The following is a 20,341-nucleotide window of genomic DNA, read 5'->3' as shown; positions in this document are numbered from 1 at the left end:
TTCTCACTGGATTCTAAACCTTCTCCAGTCTAGCTTTCAACTTCATTCAACTGAAAATGTTTTCTCCAAAGTTACAATAATTCTTCAATTACTAAACCTAAAAACCTCTTCTTAATTGTTTATCCTTTTTGATCTCTTTGCAACCTTTAACAAGATCATTTACCCTTTTTCCTTGGGTACTTTCTCCTCTCTAGGTTTCTGTGCTGTGCTCTCTTTCTCCTATCTTTCTGACCCTTTCAAAGTATCCTTTGCTAGATCTTCCTTCAGGTTATGGCCATTAAATTGTGGATATCTATCAAAATAATGTTCTGGGCCATGTTTTCCCTCTATACATTCTTCTCCTTTCTTCTCTTGGGTTCAATCATCTCTTTGCAGAGGATTCTTAGATCTATTTATTCCTGATGAGTTTACAGAGCATCATCTAATTTAATATCAATGACTGCCTCTTAGATATCAACAATGAGATATCCTGAACTCAACACAAAACAAAACTCATTTTCTCCTTCCTTCCCCCTAACCAGTCTCTTCTGAACTTCCTTATAACTGTAAAGGAATCATTTTCCTAATCCCCAGGATTCTCAACCTTAGTTCTAAGTTATTTTTGATTCTTTACTCATATTTGGTTTCATCTATTGGCAGGTCTTGACATTTCTACCTTTATAACCTCTCTTTTTCCACTGTCAGCGGGCTTTCATTACATCATGCCTAGACTATTTCAATAATTTCTGGTTCTCCTCTCTCATTCAAACTCCAGTGATTCCCTATTTGAGCCCCCTAGGATAAAATATAAAATTCCTTGCTTAATTTTTAAATTCCTTCACAACCTGGTCCGTTCCTACTTTCTAATTACCTTACACTTTAATCTCTTCCTAAACTTTACATACCAGGTGAACTTGTTGCTCCTCACATGATGATATTCCATCTCCCAATTTTGTGCTACTGTCCTTTAAGTCATCTCTTAAATGTCCCCTACCTTCCTTCAGTACACAGCTCAAATCCCCTTTTACAAGAAGCTTTTCCTCAACTTTCTTTAAGTGCTCTTCACTCAGAGATCACCTTTTATCACTTCACTAGAATGTAACCCGAACCCTATGGATAGAGAAAATGACTTTTCCCCCTTTATATCCGCAGTACTTGTATGCACAGTACCCATGACAAAATAAGGACCTAATACTTGATGACTACTTGCCTGGTTCTTAAGTTACCAACTAAAGACTTCCCAATTGGCTTTAATAACTATGTTATTTAAGAGTACTCTAAAAGCTCTTTCCAATATGCATTTCCCCCCATGATATTTAAGGTTCATTTCCTCACATATAAACTATATTTAAACTTCTGTGATGACTTACCTAGAGGTATGGACCTTGCGTAACAAGTTCTTCATAAATTTAGAAAAAATTTATCATTTATGATTGCCTTTCCCCATTTTGTTGTTTTCTTTTTGTACCTTGGATGCATACTATGAAAAGCATTTAATTATGCTCTTTTTAATTTCTCAATGTTTTGTGTTAGAATCTCCTCCCCAAATTTATTCTATGTATACCACAGCCTCTACCCTAGAGTTGAACTCTACCACCTCTTCCCCTCAAAAACCACATAAACAAGCTCCACACAGATATTTCTTGAAAGTTTTTGTTCTATTTCAATGCATTTTGCCTTATTTCCTATGAAATGAGAATTTATATTAACCATGTTCATCCTAAGATAGTAAACTAATCTATTACAAATTTAACAAAACTGAGCCCCTAGACATGAGAAACTCCTGATTAACATTGTTAATTGGAATATCCAAGTGAATCATAGAGGGAAAAAATATCAATATTTGAATTTAAGCATCTTGAAAAATAGGGTATGATTTTATTGGTATAGAAAACTCCTAGAAAAAGAAAACTCTCTAAATTAATACAGGTCAGACATTTATCTATACCGTAGTTGTTCAGAGCACTAAGAGGTTAAGTGACTTACTCAAGGTCACAAAGTTAATGTGTCAGAAATAGGAGTTTTTAGGCCAGCTCTCTACCCATGAGACCATACTGACTTTCAAGTACCTTAGAAAACACCCAAGAAAAACTTAAAAGTTTTTTTTTTAAAGTGAACAAAAAGTAAAACCTTTTGTTTGCCTAGTTTGAATGAATTTATTTCCAAACATCTATGTATTTAATAAAAACTCAAATTTGAACAGTCTCCTCTTATTATTGGTGTTTTGCTCAATTTTTTATTCCAATTTTTACTCCCATTTATGTATGACACAGGAGGGAAAGAACTGGCTACCAGAGAGAAAGATAGTATAGATATTCCCTTACTTTGGTATAATAAAGAGTTCTCAGTCATCAAGGCACATGCCTCTAGCTATACCTCTATACTCAACTCAAGGCTTGCAAGGGGAAGGAGATACAGCAAGGCTTCCAGAAAGTGGCCAGTTAGGCCGATACCATTATTTCAAGGGGACCATGAGAAATAGCAGTTTAGGAAACTTTGTAATACCAGAGGTTGCTCTCTGGCACTTGAGTAGCCAGGGTCTCCAGCTGAGCCCTGATGTTGATGACATCTGCCTAGTAAGTATGTCACTCCTCAAGATGTCTGCAAGAGTCTGGGAAAGATGCTGTTAGGATGTACATCTGTGGTCCATAGACACCAAAAAGGAACTTTGGTTATTTTGGCAAGAAATGCCTCCAACACATACCACACTGATCACCACCAAGGCCCCAACCTGGAGAAGAGAGGGAAAAGAGAGGAAAGAGTAAAAGTTCCATTCTGGGATGCTTTGTGGATATTAAAAAGTGGTGGGTATAGGCCATCAAGGGGAGCAGGGATGGGAAAAGAGAATGGCACTCCACCTTATTTGTTCCTGTCCAACATATCCCACCAAATCAACAGTCAAGCACCTCTTTCTGGTTATTTTCAATTACAGAATAAGCATCTGAATTTATTAAACTAAAGATGAAATCTTGGAAACCTAATGAACTATTTTTTTTATTGATTCTCTTAATTATATCAATATCTGCAAAATTTAAAATATATCCCTTATAATGTCAAGAATGCAGGTACTTTGCTGGGGTTAAAGAAAAAGGGAAACAATCTGATCAACTTTTATACTGATTGTATTGTTATTCTTTATATAGTATACATTTAAAACTAGCTGAAAATGAAACTGTTACAATTTTGGTAGACTGGAAAACTAGTTATTTACAAAGAGTTTGGAGGTAAGAAAAGCGGAATTGTACAACTAAGATCCAAATTCTATCATGTATATAACTTTAAAATTTATTTTTAAAAGAATTACTCAGACTATTTCTGATCCCTGCCCCCTTCCCCTCCCCAATTAACCCCAGCATGTGATTTATTAAAGCCTCTGAATAACAGACTAGTTAATGTTTAAAAAACAAAACAAAACAAAAAAATCGAATAAAAAACAAAATCACCACAAAGCATTAGGGCTTATCAGAGATGATCAGATGCTTTGGGAAAAACTATTTTAAGAGTTTCAATTACTTTTTCCTCAATCCTCATCACCTTTAACTTTATTATTATTATTATTATTATTATTATTATTATACTGTTGAAAGCCTCTTTCTTTGCTTAAAGAAAGCTTGGTTTTTTCCCCTCACATTTCTCCTTTCTTGACTCTTTTATTGGTTCCTCATCTTCATACCTCCTTCCACCAGAAGTATAAATTTCTCCCTCCAAATTCTCTATTTGGCCCCCTTTTCTTTTCTCTTCATCTTCTTCCTTGGCAATCTCATTGACTTCTATACCTTGAACTACCAAGTTTAGTACAGTCTTGTGAAACACACATGGCAGTGCAATGATGATAGGAGAAATGAAAAATTTAAATTATGAACAAAACTTTGTCACGGATTTCTACTTCAGCTGTACCAATTAATTTGGATTATGGGATAAAATACCATACAAGACTCAACATGCAGTTAAATTTGGGCATCTTTGCATAGGTGTTGGCATTCTTTAGCAACTGCTTAAATTAAAATATAATATGTATAGAAAAACTGCACATGTTTAACATATATTAATTTACTTGTCATCTAAGGGAGGGGATGGGGGAAAGGGAGGTTAAAAATTTGGAACCCAAGGTTTTGCAAGAATGAATGTTGAAAACTAGGTATATATTTTAAAAATAAAAAGCTTTTTAAAAATTTAAATATTATAGAATAAAAGTATTTTTTAAAAAGCATACATTTCACCCCACATTTATACTTTATATTTCCTCATCTACAAAACAGGAAGGGGAAGATGGGAAGGAAGCAGCTAACTAGATGACCTATGAGGTCTTTTCCACCTCAAAATTCATGATCCATTTTTTACCCCCACATCAGTCATTTCTGTATACCACTTACTCGGTCCCAACCTAGTAGGTCTTCCTTTGTAACAACAACAAAAATTAAACAAAACCAAAATACTACTGATGACTGTATGTAATGTTTCTTCACCCAAAGGCTATAACACTATCTAAGGAAAGAAAAATGATGTATTTTCTCTCTCTGCTCAAGGTCACAAAATTAATGTGTCAGAAATAGGATTTTTAAGACCAGCTCTCTATCCACATGAGACCATACCGACTTTCAAGTACCTTATTCTGTGGCCCTTCATTTTTAAACCTTAAGTGTTTCCCCTTCATCAACTAACACATCTTATTATCTAATCCTATTAACCCCAAAGTCAGAGTAACACCAAAGAGATGATTTTCAGAAAGCACTTCTAGGATATGCACAGTGGAGCTAGTAAGCCAATGAACTTTCAATAGGGAATAAAGATACTGTAAATCAATTGTGCCTGTATTTCCTTTTGAAAAAGATAACTTTTTTTTGGAATACCTTTCATAAAAGGCAGCTCCCCTAGCCTACCCTTGTAACAAAAGTTTAGAAAGAGGGGAAAAAAGCAATTGAACAAAATCAAAAAAAACAAATTCACATCTGACATTTAGTATAATGTTTTCTACTTCTCTGGAGCTAAATTTGAAGATTAAAATTAGAGAGCGCATTTTCTCCCCCATTTACATTGTTATAGTCATTGTACATTTCATTTGTTTGCTCACTTCATCCTTCGCCAGTTCATGGAAGTTATCTTACACTTCTCCGAATTAGTCTTATTTGTCCTTTCTTGGACTATGCAGTAGTAATCACATTCATACAGCATTAATTTGTTTAGTTCCCCACTCTGTCCCCAAATCAATGGGTACTTACGTGGCTTCCATTTCTTTGCTACTGCAAAAAGCATTTTGTTTCAGGTGAGTTTCTTATATAGGCTACTGATCAGGTTAAGAGGAATTATGATCAGCAGTAGAGTAGTAGAATTAACTTTTTTCTCCAAGTTTTGGGCACAGGGTTAATTAAGAAAATCATGGTCTTACCATGGAAGACAGCTGCTAGACTTCCGTTAGTTACCATTAAAGCTTCTGTCTCATTTTCCTATAACTATTATAGCTTTAAAAGTTTTTTTAGGTAGGAAAATTTAAATCTAATATTCTAATTTCATAACAAAAGAACTATATTCTGACAAAACTTTAAGACTTTTTAAAAGACCTTAATATTGCTTCTTTTCGAAGGGAAAGGGACCTGTATGTGCACGAATGTTTGTGGCAGTCCTCTTTGTAGTGGCCAGAAACTGGAAACTGAGTAGATGCCCATCAATTGGAGAATAGCTGAATAAATTGTGGTATATGAATATTATGGAATATTATTGTTCGGTAAGAAATGACCAACAGGATGACTTCAGAAAGGCCTGGAGAGACTTACACGAACTGATGCTGAGTGAAATGAGCAGGATCAGGAGATCATTATATACTTCAACAACAATATTAGATGATGATCAACTCTGATGGACCTGGCTATCTTCAGCAATGAGATGAATCAAATCAGTTCCAATGGAGCAGTAATGAACTGAACCAGCACACCCAGTGTAAGAACTCTGGGAGATGACTAAGAACCATTATATTGAATTCCCATTCCCTATATTTTTGCCTGCCGGCATTTTGGATTTCCTATACAGGCTAACTGTACATATTTCAGAGTCCGATTTTTTTTGTACAGCAAAATAATGGTTTGGTCATGTATACTTATTTTGTATTTAATTTATACTTTAATATATTTAACATCTACTGGTCATCCTGTCATCTAGGGGAGGGGGTGGGGGGAAGGAGGGGAAAAATTGGAACAAAAGGTTTGGCAATTGTCAATGCTGTAAAATTACCCATGCATATAACTTGCAAATAAAAAGCTATTAAAAAAAAATACTGCTTCTTTTCAGCCCTAGATTGAGAACCAAATGAAGTGGATTTACAAAAATAAAAACACCCCCAAAATACCAAAAGGAAACATCCCCCACTATATTTTGGGAAACATACCAAATGTTTTTGTTCTGGGTCTATCTAAGCTATTTGTTTTTTATTATTTTAGTCTATCTGATTAAATTAAAACAGTTTCGCTGGAAAAACTTTATAGAAATTTGAAAGCATTAAAAAATGAAAATGTAATCGCCAAAAACAAAACAAAACAAAACAAAACACACATATCAACAAGATGATCTTGACTCTCCAAGAATGAGGTGATTCAGGGCAATTCCAATAGACTTGTGATGGAGAGAGCCATCTGAATTCAAAGAGAGGACTGACCATAGGGACTGAATGTCATGTTATAGTATTTTCACCTTTGTTGTTTGCTTGCCTTTTGATCTGATTTTTCTTGTACAGCTATTATTATATATATATATATATATATATATATAGAAAAAGAAAAAAAAAAGAAATTTCTATGTCCTAAGACAGTGGTCCTCAAAGTGTAGTCCAAAGAATTGTTGGGGTCTCTGAAACCCTTTCAGAGGGTCTACAAATTCAAAATTATTTTTTATTTCTAATATAGTAAATAGCTATAAATATAACCCATGTGAACAAAAACTCTTTGAACAGATCCTCAATAGTTTTTTTTTTTTAACAACATGAAGATACTGAGAACAAAAGTTTGAGAAACACTGTCCTAAGAGATCTACATCACCTTACAAATTTAACTTCTCATTTTATAGACCATTAAATGTCCAATCTTTGATAGAAAATTACTTATACAATTTTTAACACAGGAATATTAACTTAGATTATGCTTTCTTTTAAACCTTAAAGCCTGTCTTTTCTGACCATAAGTAAGATGTGAGGGAAAGCAGCAAGTTCTATTTTTAAAAATCAAAAAACTAATTCATACCAACGCACCAATTAAATTTGTATAAGGATGACAGGACCAAATAATTCTTTATATATTATGGTGAGATTTGAGCCCCACTTCTCCCTACCCCATCCTCAATTAGTCTCAAAATGAATTTTAATAAAATTCAGATAACACTTGTGGACCCACATCTTTATTAGTCTGTAATTATCTAGTGGAAGAGGACTTCAAGTTCCAGATTAACCTAAACTTGGCTATCTTTCTAACTTTTGCCATTTATTTGTTTTTTAAAAAATAGGTTTTTATTTTCAAAATACATGCAAAGGTAATTCTCAACATACATGCAAAAAAAAAAAAAAACTGTGTTTGAAAATTTTCTTCCTCTTTTTCTTCACCCTTTCACCTAGACAGCAAGTAATCCAAGAAATGTTAAACATGTACAATTCTTCTATACATATTTTCACATTTATCATGATGCACAAGAAAAATCAGATCAAAAAGGAAAAAAAATGAGAAAAACAAAAAGTAAACCAAAAAAAGTGAACATCCTACGTTGTGATGTACATTCAGTCTCAACAATCCTTCTTCTAGATGCAGATGGTTCTCTCCACCACAAGTCTACTGGAATTGGCCTGAATCATCTCATTGTTGAAAAGAGCCCCACCCATCACATTAATCTTGCCTTGTGTACAATGTTCTCTTGGTTCTACTCACTTGGCTAATGTTTATCTAAATCTCTCCCGGCCTTTCTTAAAAATCATCTTGATAATCACCTCTTACAGAACAAGAATATTCCTTAACATTCATATACCACAACTTATTCAGCCATTCCCCAACTGATAAACATGCACTCAGTTTCCAGTTCTTTGCCACCACAAAAAAGGGCGGCTACAAACATTTTTGCACACATGGGTTCTTTTCCCTTTTCAAGTGTCCTAGTTTTCCCACATCCCCTCCAAAATTTATCATTTTTACCTGTCATCTTAGTCAATTTGCATTTTTCTGATAGTGATTTTAGAGCAGTTTTTCATATGATTAGAAATATTTTAATTTCTTCATCTGAAAATTGTCTGTTCATATCCTTTGACCACTTATCAAAGAGTGCCATTTACTCCTCAGAGCAAATTCTATTCATACCAGAAATTGACTCAGTAGTTGAATGAAGGATACTGTTTAATGGACTTGGTCTTTTAACATGTCTAAATTACTTAGGAATTAAAGACAATTTGCCTAGGAAAAGTCTTCTTTCCAACAAAGTTATTTAAGATTCTGTGGTTCCTTAAAGATAGTTTGCAGCAAACTTATAACTGCCCTCAAATAAGTATTTTGACTATTTTTTTTTTAATATGTAAGGTCCATTTCCATAAAAGCTTACCAATGTTGATTTCTGCTTCATAACTTATGCTGCTGTTACTTACAAGCTGCTGCACTTACATTTTTTGATCCTGCCCTGAACTTAAATTACTAATATTAAATAAAATGTGATATCATACTTTTTTTTGGGGGGGGGGGTTGTTTTTACAAAAAGAACTACAGATAGGCATGAAAGTTCATTATAGGACAATCTAATGTGATCAAAAGCTGGAAAAACCAAGTAATTAGACAGACCTTATCAAAGACTGCTGTTGTGAATTTCAGAGATTTCATTTAAAGCAAGTTTTTCATCTTGTAATAACAAAAACATTAGGAGTTTAATGAACTCCTTTCCTTCTGAATAATTCTATTTTTTTCAACCTATTCAGTCTTTTAATTTCTTGAATTTTTCAAGACATGTCACTTATCACCCCCTTAAAAAAAAAAGATCTTTCCTGATACTGATCACTTTTTTTTTTTTGGGGGGGGGGGCAGTTATCCTGTATACATACACACATATACATTTCTCCCCCCCTTTATCATAACTTGTATACCTCCTTTCATATTGCTTCATATTCCATACCCTGAATATAATAGGCAATTTACTAATAAATTCTTGTTGAATGGGAAATTGTCAAGCTATAGCTATATCCATCCTCCTTATTCAAAATTTTAAAGATTCTTCATGAATACTGCCTTGAATAGAAAATTCTTTCAGGTGGAATTTAATTATCATTTCTACTTAACGCAGAAATAAAACTAACATGATTAAAGGTATATCTACATCATGAATAGGCCTAGGCCTACCCTGATTAGTCAGCAACAGCATAATAAAATTTAGGTGAATTTTATATGGTTTTAGGTCAAGATAGAAAATTTACGTACAGTAATTCAGAACCAAGAAAATTTTGTTCAAGGTAAAAACAAAATACAAAGAATACTAATCAACTTTCTAACAGAAGTCACAGACTCCAAATGGTGATAAATCAATATGGTAGAAGGAATATATACCTGAGAGACAAGAGTTCTTGGTTATTCTAGTCCTCCCTCTACCACTTAGTAACAGCTAATGTGAATCAAATTATTTCACCTGTACAATGAATTATATATCCTCTAAAGTAATTCTTGGTTCCAAGATGCTATGATGACTAACTTAACAATCTTGAGAATGGAACCCTGGGAAAGTAATTATCCTCAACAGAACATCTTCCTGTCCAATGTCCATCAAGCAGTCTTTTTAGGTGGTTATATATAACCTAAAAATATCAGTGAAATTTTCTATAACTCTAACTTGCACTTTCCATTACAGTTAAATACAACAATCAAACCATAACCTCTAGCCCTAAAAAAGCTCAAAGATTAAACAAAAGCTCATACTTCTTAACAGTGTTCTATATACTGGGAGAGCATATTCCTAGGATAAACTTTTTGCTACATATATGCTACTAGCCACGAGAGGAAAACGTTTTCTATCCCAAGAAACAATACACTATTATTGTAATTATGTATTAGAAACATGTTAAGAAGAAAATATATTTGTTACACAGGGTTGTTACATTTAGTATAGTAGTTCCCTACTATATTAAATAGCTTTTTTTGAATGTAATTCAAAAAAAAGTCATGACATTCAGTAATAGTCAATGATAACCAGTTATGTAGACTTGCCACTATTCTTCAATTACCATACCTACTAAAAAACTACAAGAACTGACTTTTCTGGATCAGTACAAACTAAAGGCTGATATTCAAAAGCTATCACTGAACTATGTTACATGTCAAATGGCCTTTTACAAGTTGGTCTGGGAACCACCTATTTTTGCCTTAAACTCAATTTGTTTAATTAAGACCATTCTAAGAAGGATCCAATGCCAGAAAATTCCTTCCTACTCTCCTAGTACAGAGGCAGAGGCTCTTTGACAACAGCAGAGTTCATTGGGGTGCATTACCATGGGAACTACCCATACACCACACTAAAAATTCAATTTATACACCTGTCCAAAAATATTAGAAGCATTTCTTTTTTGAAACTGTCCATTATCAATATATGTTAGTTTGTTGCTAGTTTTCTAGTAATCTCCACCCCTCAATCCCAGTCAATAGCATTTACAAAGCAGTACAACACAAAATGAAGCACTTCAAATAAAATAGCAGGTGGACCTGGATTTTAAAAATAGCCAAGTTCCTGAAGGAAGGAAAAAAAAGTCATATTGTAAATGTATTAGGAAATTGCTACTTAAAAACATCTTTTTCCCCACTGAATTCTTACATAAAGACCCTATCTGTTCTTCTATAATGTGAAAAATTATGACAGGATTCCAGGACAATGATATTCTTTCAAGCACTAGCTCTGAATAGAACCATTACCTAATTTTTTAACAGTACATTTCTTAAATATATCATTTTAAAAGGTCATCTTTCACAACTGTATTCTCCTGGTGATGTTACAATGTCTGCGAAATACACCTGGAGTACCAAGATCTCCCAAGAATCAAAACTGCAGGATAATGGTAGGAGGAGAATAAACATTTATATAGTGTCTATTATGTCAAGCATTGAACTAAGCATTTTTTACAAATATTTTCTCATCTGATCTACACAATAACCCTATTATTATCTCTATTTTACATTTGAAGACACTGAAGCAAAGAGAGGTTATGTGATTTGCCTAGTGTCACACAGCTAGTAGTGCCTGAGGCTAAATCTGAACTCAAGTCCTCCTGACTCCAGAACCATCTCTATCCACACTGCCTTTAGATGCCTAATGGTGGGTATATATATTACCAATAATGCCTCATATATATTAAATAGATACAGATGTAAAAAGTATAAATGCAAGGACAACTAGGAAAGGAGGCAATTCACTCCAAACAATACAATGATATCTGTAAAATATTAAGAGTCCAAGAGGAATCAGTATATGGACTATGAAGCATAAAGGCAGAATTCAGAGTACACAAAATGAAGAAGTCATGGGTCCATTGAAGTATCTCAGTAAGTCACAACTTTCCCATATCCTTTGCAAGAACAAGACTGGATCATCATAGTCTCCAATTCATAAAAACTTTGTGAATCTTTCTTTGAAAATATACACTTATAATATGAAAAGGGAATATAAGAGCATAGAAACTTTTATATCAGATCAGTGTTTTCTAGCTTGATTTTAGAAAACCATAACAAGGGCTTTAAAGCTAGAGCCTATGCCAATCAAATTTTAATCTTGCCTAATGACCAAACTATATACATCGTTTTAAAAAATTAAAAATTATGCCAAATAGTGAGTTCTTATCCCAGAAGCTTAGGTCTTTGGATTACCAAACACTAGGTTACTATGGTCATTTGCTACTGTCTATTTCACTAAAAGACTAATAAATATTACGGTTCAAATGTTTAGCACCACCACCCCACTAAATCTACTGATTATATTTTTTATCCCCAATTCATAAAAGAATAGATTATCCACAATGCTACTAAATCTGAAGCCCAAACATTAAATCTACTCTTCTTACTATATTATTTTTTCTCACGCACTCTCTCTTAAAAGTCACCTACAGTTTCAACAGGCTAATAATATTCACATGGTTTTAAGGCTGAAAGGAATTTTAGTAACTTGTCTAGTTCAAACCCATTTCTCTTCTCCTCAACCCCCTTTATAGATGAGGAAATGGAAACTCAGAGACTGAGTAACTCAAGATATAGATAAGTGAAAGTAGTAGGATTTGAACCTAAGTTTTCTGTGTTTCAAGTCAGTGTTCATTAGAAATGGTTCTTAGAATGATCCAACCATTCTGGAGACCAATTTGGAACTATGGCCAAAGGGCTTTAAACTGTGCTTACTCTTTGATCCAACAGTCTCACTACTGGGTCTATATCCCATGGAGATAATAAAAGAAGGAAAAGGACCCATATGTGCAAAAATACTTGTAGCAGTCCTCCTTGTAGTGGGGCAAGGAACTGGAAACTGAGTGGATGATGACCATCAGTTGGGGAATGGCTGAATAAGTTAAAATATATGAATAGATTAGCATTGTTCTATAAGCGATGGTTTCAAAAAAGCCTGAAAAAACTCACATGATTTGATGCTGAGTGAAGTGAACAGAACCAAGAGAACACTGTACACACTAATAACAAGATTATGTGATGGATTTAGCTCTTCTCAACAACCTGGTGATTCAAGGTAATTCCAACAGACTTAGATGGAAAATGTCATCTGTATCCATCTGTATTGTGGAGATTGTGGATCAAGGCATAGTATTTTCACCTTTTTTGTTGTTTTCAATTGTTTCATGGATTTTCACCCCTTTTAGTTTGATTTTTCTTGCACAACATGACAAATATGGAAATGTTTAAAAGAATAACACATTTAACCTATATCAGATTACTTGCTATCTAGGGAAGGGGGACAAAAATTTGGAACACAAAGTCTTACAAAAATGAATGTTGAAAATTATCTTTATGTGTATTTGGAAAAAAATACTATTGAAAAGGAAAAAAGAAATGGTTTTCAGTAATCATCTTGGTTTGTTAAGTGGAGAAACAGCTCTCTATTCATTACATCAAACTATCTACTTAATGTTTTAAAAAGCATTGCATTCTATACTAACTAGCATTTAAATGAAAGCAAATATAAAAACATTTTAAAAATCAAGTCTGGTGATTTAGTTTAAGTTGTCTTGGACTTCGCTAAAGCAGTTCTTTCTAGTTTGATAGGAACAACTTTCTACTCTTCACAAAACAATATACAATTAGCATTACTGAATTTTCAAAAGAATTTTCAACAACTATATTTTTAATAAGAGGTTCATGCAATCACCACTTTGAGAACAGGAAATCAATTCTTTGTATTGCTATCCCCAACACAGTATCTGATTCATTGTAGGTGCTTCATACATGCTTGCTGATTATCTGACTTACAGTTATGTAGAACGCCTTCAAACAGTAGCCAAGGCAGCCAAGTCACAAAGTTCAGGTACTAACACTTATGCACTTTATTCTGAGTCTATTCATTGATACTATTCTAAGAAGTGTGATCTGGTTTCTCAGGCCTCTGAAGCCTGGAAACAACAAATGAGGAGGCAAGAGTGATAATGCTATAGGAAGGAACAATGGAAGTGACATAAGGATTAAAAAGGATAGAGTACTTTGTACATAGTAAGCACCAAGTTTGTGAACTAAAGAGATGAAAATCACCACAAATATAATAATCTGGAACTTTTTTTTAAGGGTTTTTCAATAACTCCAGAGGGCATCATTACATAAGACAACACAGTGCAATAATGCCCCCTGAATCAAGAAAAGACAGGTTATATGGAGGGCATTCTGTTAGAGGACAAAGAGGGTAAAGGTGTCTTTTAGATAAATTTCATCAGAATGGTTCAAATGAAATGTTGCCATTCTTAAGTATGTTTCATAAAAATTCCTTGACAGTGTCAGATAACTGATGAATTGTGGAACCAAAGATCACAAAACTTTATTAATGAATAAGATTTATCATATTAGAATGTCTATATCATGTTGCCAGACATAATCAGATATCTACCTAATGTCAGCTTTCAGGTATATTGAAACTGAAAAAACTCAAGACTAATTAACTAAGGTGAGGGCTAAAGAAGCCACATAAAAGCTTGATATAACAAGTATGAAGGTAAAGGGCCAGAATTCAAGCCACTTATTTGCTCATGTGATCTTATATATGACCTCAGTTTCTTTATCTTGGAGGATGAAGAGTCGACTAGTTGATCTGAGGTCCTTTTCTGTTCAAAAACTAAATGTTAAAAGCTTTAAATCCAAGAATACTACAAGCTGCATAGCCTAGCAAGTATTAGGTCAGATATGTTAAAGAAAGGATCCTTGTTCAGGGCTAGGTAAGCAAAATTCCCTTTCAATTCAGATTGTGAGGTCTATTTTTTTTAGAAGATCTAAATACTACACTGCAATGGAAAAAAAAATTTTTTTTAAGCGTATAGCCTGGTATTTATCAGTTTAGACAACGAAAAGTTATAGTTAAGGGATCTTTGAATATCCAAAACTAGTTTGTTTCTTCATTTGGACAGAAATGGATTTTAATTGATTAGAAAACCAGGAAGACCAGAAGACAATTCTAATCTACTTTATAAGAAAAACTAGATGCAATTCCAAATTACTGAAGTCCTCTGATCAAGAATTAGGTTGATGTCCATTGCTGTATAAGACACGCACACACACACCTCAAAAGCAGCATACATCTTAAATACCATGCATGTTTCATTGGCCTTGTACTGATAAGATACTAAGTACTTTAAGTGATGCACAAAATCAAAGTTACCGTGGGTACATTAATATTTCTAAGAAAACAATCCATGCCAAATGGTACAGCAAAGACATAATAGAATAGCACCAAGACAGCATACTAGCTTAATGCTTCACTTTTGGTTGGTATCAAAGGGAAAAACTTCTTACCCTCAAACTGTCATCAAAGTTTATCTCTTAAACTATAGAATTTATCACGAAGTACCTAATGGAAAGTTGTCCCACAAAATCCACCTCAATCATATGAAGGAGAGTACAGAAACTGAACAAAAATGTCTATGTTCCATAGAAATGCATAATCATTTTTGATTGTGCAAAATTCCTTTACTGACTTGATATCTGGAGTTTTCATCCTCCTTTTAAAAATAAAGCTCCTCTACGGGTAGGAGTTCTACTTCAAACTGAAATGGAGGCTGACTGTACACATGGCGACCTAAAGGGAATAAAACGGCGCTCCCTCAACTCCCCCTCTTTGAGATAAAGCAGAGAATTTCCTTCTTAACTTCCTGCAGTAACAGTTTCTCGACAATCTGGGTATGCGGATGTGTCTCGACCTTCCACCGGGTTTTTAGTTCTCCCGACAGGGTGGAGAAACCTTTTCTTTCGTTTCTGCAAGGCCTAGGTCCGGCCTCCGACGAGAAGGTCTGGCCCACCTAACAGAGGGACTAGAGGAGGCGGGAGAGGGGAAATGAAGAGGCCACTTTCCGACCCCACACTTCCTCTCCACCTCCTACGGGACAATAGCCCCGAGGCGCAGCTGTGGGGGTGGGGGTGGGGTGGGGTCGGATGACCCAAGAGAGTGGGACCCTGGAGATTTAGAGCAGAGCAGGGAAGTGGGGAGGGGAGGCTTCCCCGAAACGCTTGCTGAGAGCCAGACTCTGGCTTAGCAGCAGGCAGGGAACCCCGGGCCTCTCCGGGCGCCATCACTGGGAGTGGGGGAGGAAAAAAGAAACCTTTGGCTGGGCCCTCCTCCCGCTCCCCGAAGCCCCCGCCCTGCCAACCAGACAGGCCCGGGAAGAAGTCGGGCTGTGTGGTCCAGGGTGGGCGGGCGGCAGGGGTATCGCAGCGAGAGAGGAAAGGGAAGCAGCAGCATCAGGACCCGCGGGCCAGGGCCTGTTGGGCCCGACTAGGCCCCTCCTGCCTCGGGCCGGGCCCTTACCTTGTGGATTCTCTTCAGAGCCATTGTGTGAGGCGGGCGGCGGCGGACCCCGGGGCGAGGACGGGGAGAGGGGAGAGGGACGGGGAGGGGAGGAGGGGTAGGTAGAGGGGTTAGGCCGCGGCGATTCCTTGCCGTAGGGGAGGAAAGAGGGAAGGGGTTGAGAGGGTGTTAGGAAAAGCGGGAGCGGCACCGGCCCGGAGGAGAGGGGCCGGCGGCAGCAGGCAGCAGCGACGGGGCAGGGGAACCAGGGAAGGGGGCTGGGGAGAAGGGATGGAGGGAAGTGCGGTGTCCGGGCTGGGAGGCCGCAGCGGCAGGGAGGGGGAGGAACGAGGGCTGGGGGGGTAGGGGGAGGGGAGGGGGCGGGGTAGACCCCTCCGGCGGATCCCCGGACTCGGCTCTAGGGCGCTACCGCAGCAAGGACCGCATCACCCGGCGGCGGCCCCTTTATGCGCTGCTGCTGCTGCCTCCTCCTCCTCCACCACCGCCGGCGCCGCCGCCGCCGCCGCCACTGCCACTGCCGCCGCCACCGCCTCCGCCGCCGCCGCTGCTGCGCCGACGCCGCCTCCGCGGATCCCTCCGCCAAGGAGGGAGAGAGTAGTCCGCGCCGCTCCCTCCGGATCGGGGGGCCTTTTCGCAGGCGAGGTCGCTTCCTCAGTCGGCAGTCAGGAAGGGCCGACGGAATGGCACCAACGGTGCTCCACCGGAGGGAATGGACGAGGACAAGGCTGGGGAGGAAGTAGAGTTGGAAGGGACGGCGGAAGGATATGTCGGAGGGTGTGATGCCGCTGATGCTGCCGCCGACGCCGCCACCGCGGCCGCCGGAGAAGATGACGCGGGTGGGGGGGTGGGGAGTGGAATCTCGCGATGCCCGGGGGAGAGCAGCGAGAGTTGGAAGGGGTCGGCTTCGGGGAGTTGGGGTCGCTTCTATGGCGCGGAAGCCATGTGGGGGCTTCGCCGCGCACCTTCGTTCTGGCGAGCGCGGCGCTGTCGGGCGTAGCCTGGGCAGGCAGTAGGAACTGCTAGGACCTTTTCCCTTTACTTTTCGTTTTCGCCCTCTACTTTTCAAATAACTTAAAGGTATACTGACATGGATTCTCCCACGTACCCAATCGCTCTCGTCTATCATCCTCCTCGTTTTACGGATGAGGAGTTTGACGCCCAAAACGACTGAGTATTGTCGGCCTCGCTTGAGAGCAAAACTGGGACTGGATCTCATGAGTATCTCTGGAAAACTCTCTCGTTTTCACCAAAAGGTTAAATCCCATCACTCTGGGAAGAGCTCTAGGGATCCTGATTCCCAGGAGGAGCCTGACTTGAGAGTTCACAGATAGTTGCCTTATAGGAGTTTCTCTTGAGAAGATTACCCGCCTCGCACTGTTCTTTTCCCCTATGCCCTGCGGAGGCTGCTGTCCGACTGGAAAACCCGGGCTGGGTGCGTTTTTCCTGAAACTTTAATGGCATGCCCATAAAAAGCCCCAGAGACCCGTCTTTGTGAGCCTTCAGAAGAGCCTGCAGAGGGTTGTTCTTCTGTACACACTGACTGGCCCCCAATTCTTGTTTTATGAAATGCATTTCATAAAAATGGGTAGAAAAAACCCATTACAGAATTGCAGAGTTGATTACAGTAATCCCAGGGATCTCAGCACAAAAGATGCACCAAATACCTCCACATGCCAATTCTGAGTCTCAAGATTCCCATTGCCCCTTTTCCAATGACAAATAAGGCCAGGAAAAAAACATATGACTAGGTGGACTGTGTTATGTGTGTGTGTGTGTGTGTGTGTTAGGAATGAGGATAAACCATTAATAATTTTTGATAAATCAGTCATTAACAACAGAATGGTTTGGGAGAGCTGGATGGATAGTGGGTAGCACCAGCCCTTGAAATCAGGAGGAGCTGAGTTCAAAGCCAGCCTCAGACAATATTTCCTAGCTGTGTAACCGAGTAAGTCACTTAATTGTCCCCCCCAAAAAGGGAGGGGGAACGAGTGGTTAGCACCATGTGGTTCACAGCACTGATAGATGATGAAGAGAACCCGAGTATAAGAAGTTGGTTGCTGATTTAACTTCCAGCTTGGCCTCGTGGGGTTAGAGAAGGGTGGAAATGTGCCCTCACACACTTTAAAATTTAGTCTGTATAATTAACTTCTACTCATCGTTTAAGTCTAGATAAAACAGGAAGGCAAGGCTCCATTTGTATTATTTATGGATTTCTGTACTATAAATGCTCATCCTGACAATTTAACAATTTAATTGGCTCCCTCCCCCCCGAAATCCTCACCCAAGTCCATTTTGGATACCCATCACACTTCTGACTATATAAATTTATAATTCATTTGGGATACAATTAAAAAACAATAAACAAGGGTATATGCTGGGGGATATGGCATAGAATGTAAGTGTGGAAGGAATGGGAGTGAATTCATTGGAGGTTGGAGTTTTGGAATAAGGCTTAATAGAAGCAAAGGGACTTAAACTGGGCTTTGAAAAGGGTTTGTTAGGATTTGTGCAAGGGGATGATTGGGAAAAGAACATGACAATAAAGCAAAGGCACAGTGATGATGAATAGGATCTGTGGGGAGACTTGAGGAAATCATACAGATTAAAATGGATAAATTGAATAGTGTGAGGTTGATTTTAGCCTAACCAAAGAAAACACTTGGGAGACTCTCTATGTGAGTGTGTAGGGAAGAGAGATTTCTATTTTAATAATAACAAAGAACTTTCCTCAAAACAGCCTGGTGAAGGTGGTAGTCTCTGGATACTTAATGTGGAAAGGCCTAATTTCTCTAAGCCTGTTTCTCTTTCTGTAAAATGAAACTATCACCCACACCCCAGGTTTCATGGGATCAAATGAAAAAAGATCTGTAAAACATTATGCAGATCTTTGAGCATCTAAAACTGAGCTATTATTACTAGGGATTTTTTTTTCTCCTACCCTTGTGAATTCCAATCATTTCTGAGTTCCAGTGCATCAGATTGTCCCAGTATCTGCCTGGTTTAAAAAAAAAAATTTACAGGACTACCTATTATGACCTCCCCTATAATTATGGTGGGCATTTATAGTGTAAACTGCTTCAAGAGCGGAGCTGGGTGAGCACCAGTGCTTTTTACAAAAGGCATTCCTTTTCACAAAGGTACTTTCACCATCACTGGCAACTGAAAATTAACCAGAGACTAGGGAAATCTTTGTAAGTAGGTGGATGGTGTCTCTTGTGAAAAGTACAAATCACAAAAGGTACAAATTGGAATCAAACAAACAGTATGTAGTAATTTTATATCCAGACTCTATCATGATACAGTGCTACAAAAATAAAGTGAATAGGCATTAACTTTTTTTTTTTAATAGCCTTTTATTTACAGGTTATATGCATGGGTAACTTTACAGCATTAACAATTGCCAAACCTCTTGTTCCAATATTTTACCTCTTACCCCCCACCGCCTCCCCTAGATGGCAGGATGACCAGTAGATGTTAAATATATTAAAATATAAATTAGATACACAATAAGTATGCATGACCAAAACGTTATTTTGCTGTACAAAAAGAATCAGACTCTGAAATATTGTACAATTAGCTTGTGAAGGAAATCAAAAATGCAGGTGAGGCATTAACTTTTAAGCCATTATCATTTATAACAACTATAGAACTGGAAAGTTCTTAGAATCTTAGAGGTCAGCTACTTTAGCTCACTCATTTTACAAATGAGAAACTGAGTAGTTCTGGCAAGAAGTGATTCGCCTAAGGTCAATTAGCCAGTTAAAGACACAACTTTCACTATTTTTTTTTTTTAATGTAATCTCAGAACATAAAAGAATGATAAACAATTTTGAGCTGTACTTGTTTCAAATGACACTGCTTTTAGAAGATCAATCTTTTATATTTACTTAAAATCCTAGACTTACTTGTAGAAGCTCAAATTTTGGCAGCAACTTTTTTGTAGAAAATAATAAAAATGATGGCTTAACAAAGGAATCTCCCTATTTTCAAAGTTCTTTTAGTACTTCCAGTCTATCCTGGCAATCAGATTTGGAGTGTGCTCAGAATAATTGAAATTTAATGTCTAACATTTTATCAACATTTCATAGAAAGGCAGCTATGTGGAACAGTGGGTAGAGCACCAGGCCTGGATTCAGGAAGATTCATCTTCATGAGTTCAAATCTGGTCTCAGACACTTCCTAGTTGTGTTAACCCTATTTGCCTCGATTTCCTCATTTGTAAAATGAGTTAGAGAAAGAAACACCAAACCACTCTAATATCTTTGCCAAGAAAAACCCAAAATGGGGTCACAGAGTTGGACATAGGGGCAACTAGGTGGCACAGTGGATAGAGCATCAGCCTTGAAGTCAGGAGGACCCAAGTTCAAATCTGATCTCA

At 37.5% G+C, this 20,341-nt stretch overlaps 1 protein-coding gene across 3 annotated transcripts in view; it reads right to left on the bottom strand.

The window, feature by feature from the left end:
* UBE2D2 (ubiquitin conjugating enzyme E2 D2) overlaps nucleotides 1-16,481 on the bottom strand; it is a 41,230-nt gene extending 24,749 nt beyond the window's left edge. Inside the window, exon 1 of one of the 3 annotated variants that reach the window (XM_031953373.1) lies at nucleotides 15,964-16,481. In XM_031953373.1, the coding sequence (XP_031809233.1) occupies nucleotides 15,964-15,987 (24 nt within the window). In that variant the 5' untranslated portion in view covers nucleotides 15,988-16,481. Of the gene's footprint in view, nucleotides 1-2,484; nucleotides 2,896-15,963 lie in introns of those variants that run through there. The other 2 variants (XM_031953374.1, XM_031953375.1) reach the window with 2 other exon arrangements.
* Nucleotides 16,482-20,341: the final 3,860 nt, after the last annotated feature.

This window comes from Sarcophilus harrisii, chromosome 2 (assembly GCF_902635505.1).
Source record: "Sarcophilus harrisii chromosome 2, mSarHar1.11, whole genome shotgun sequence".
NCBI lineage: Eukaryota > Metazoa > Chordata > Mammalia > Dasyuromorphia > Dasyuridae > Sarcophilus > Sarcophilus harrisii.
The sequence above is the reverse complement of the archived record's forward strand: the minus strand, read 5'-3'. Positions and strand labels throughout refer to the sequence as shown.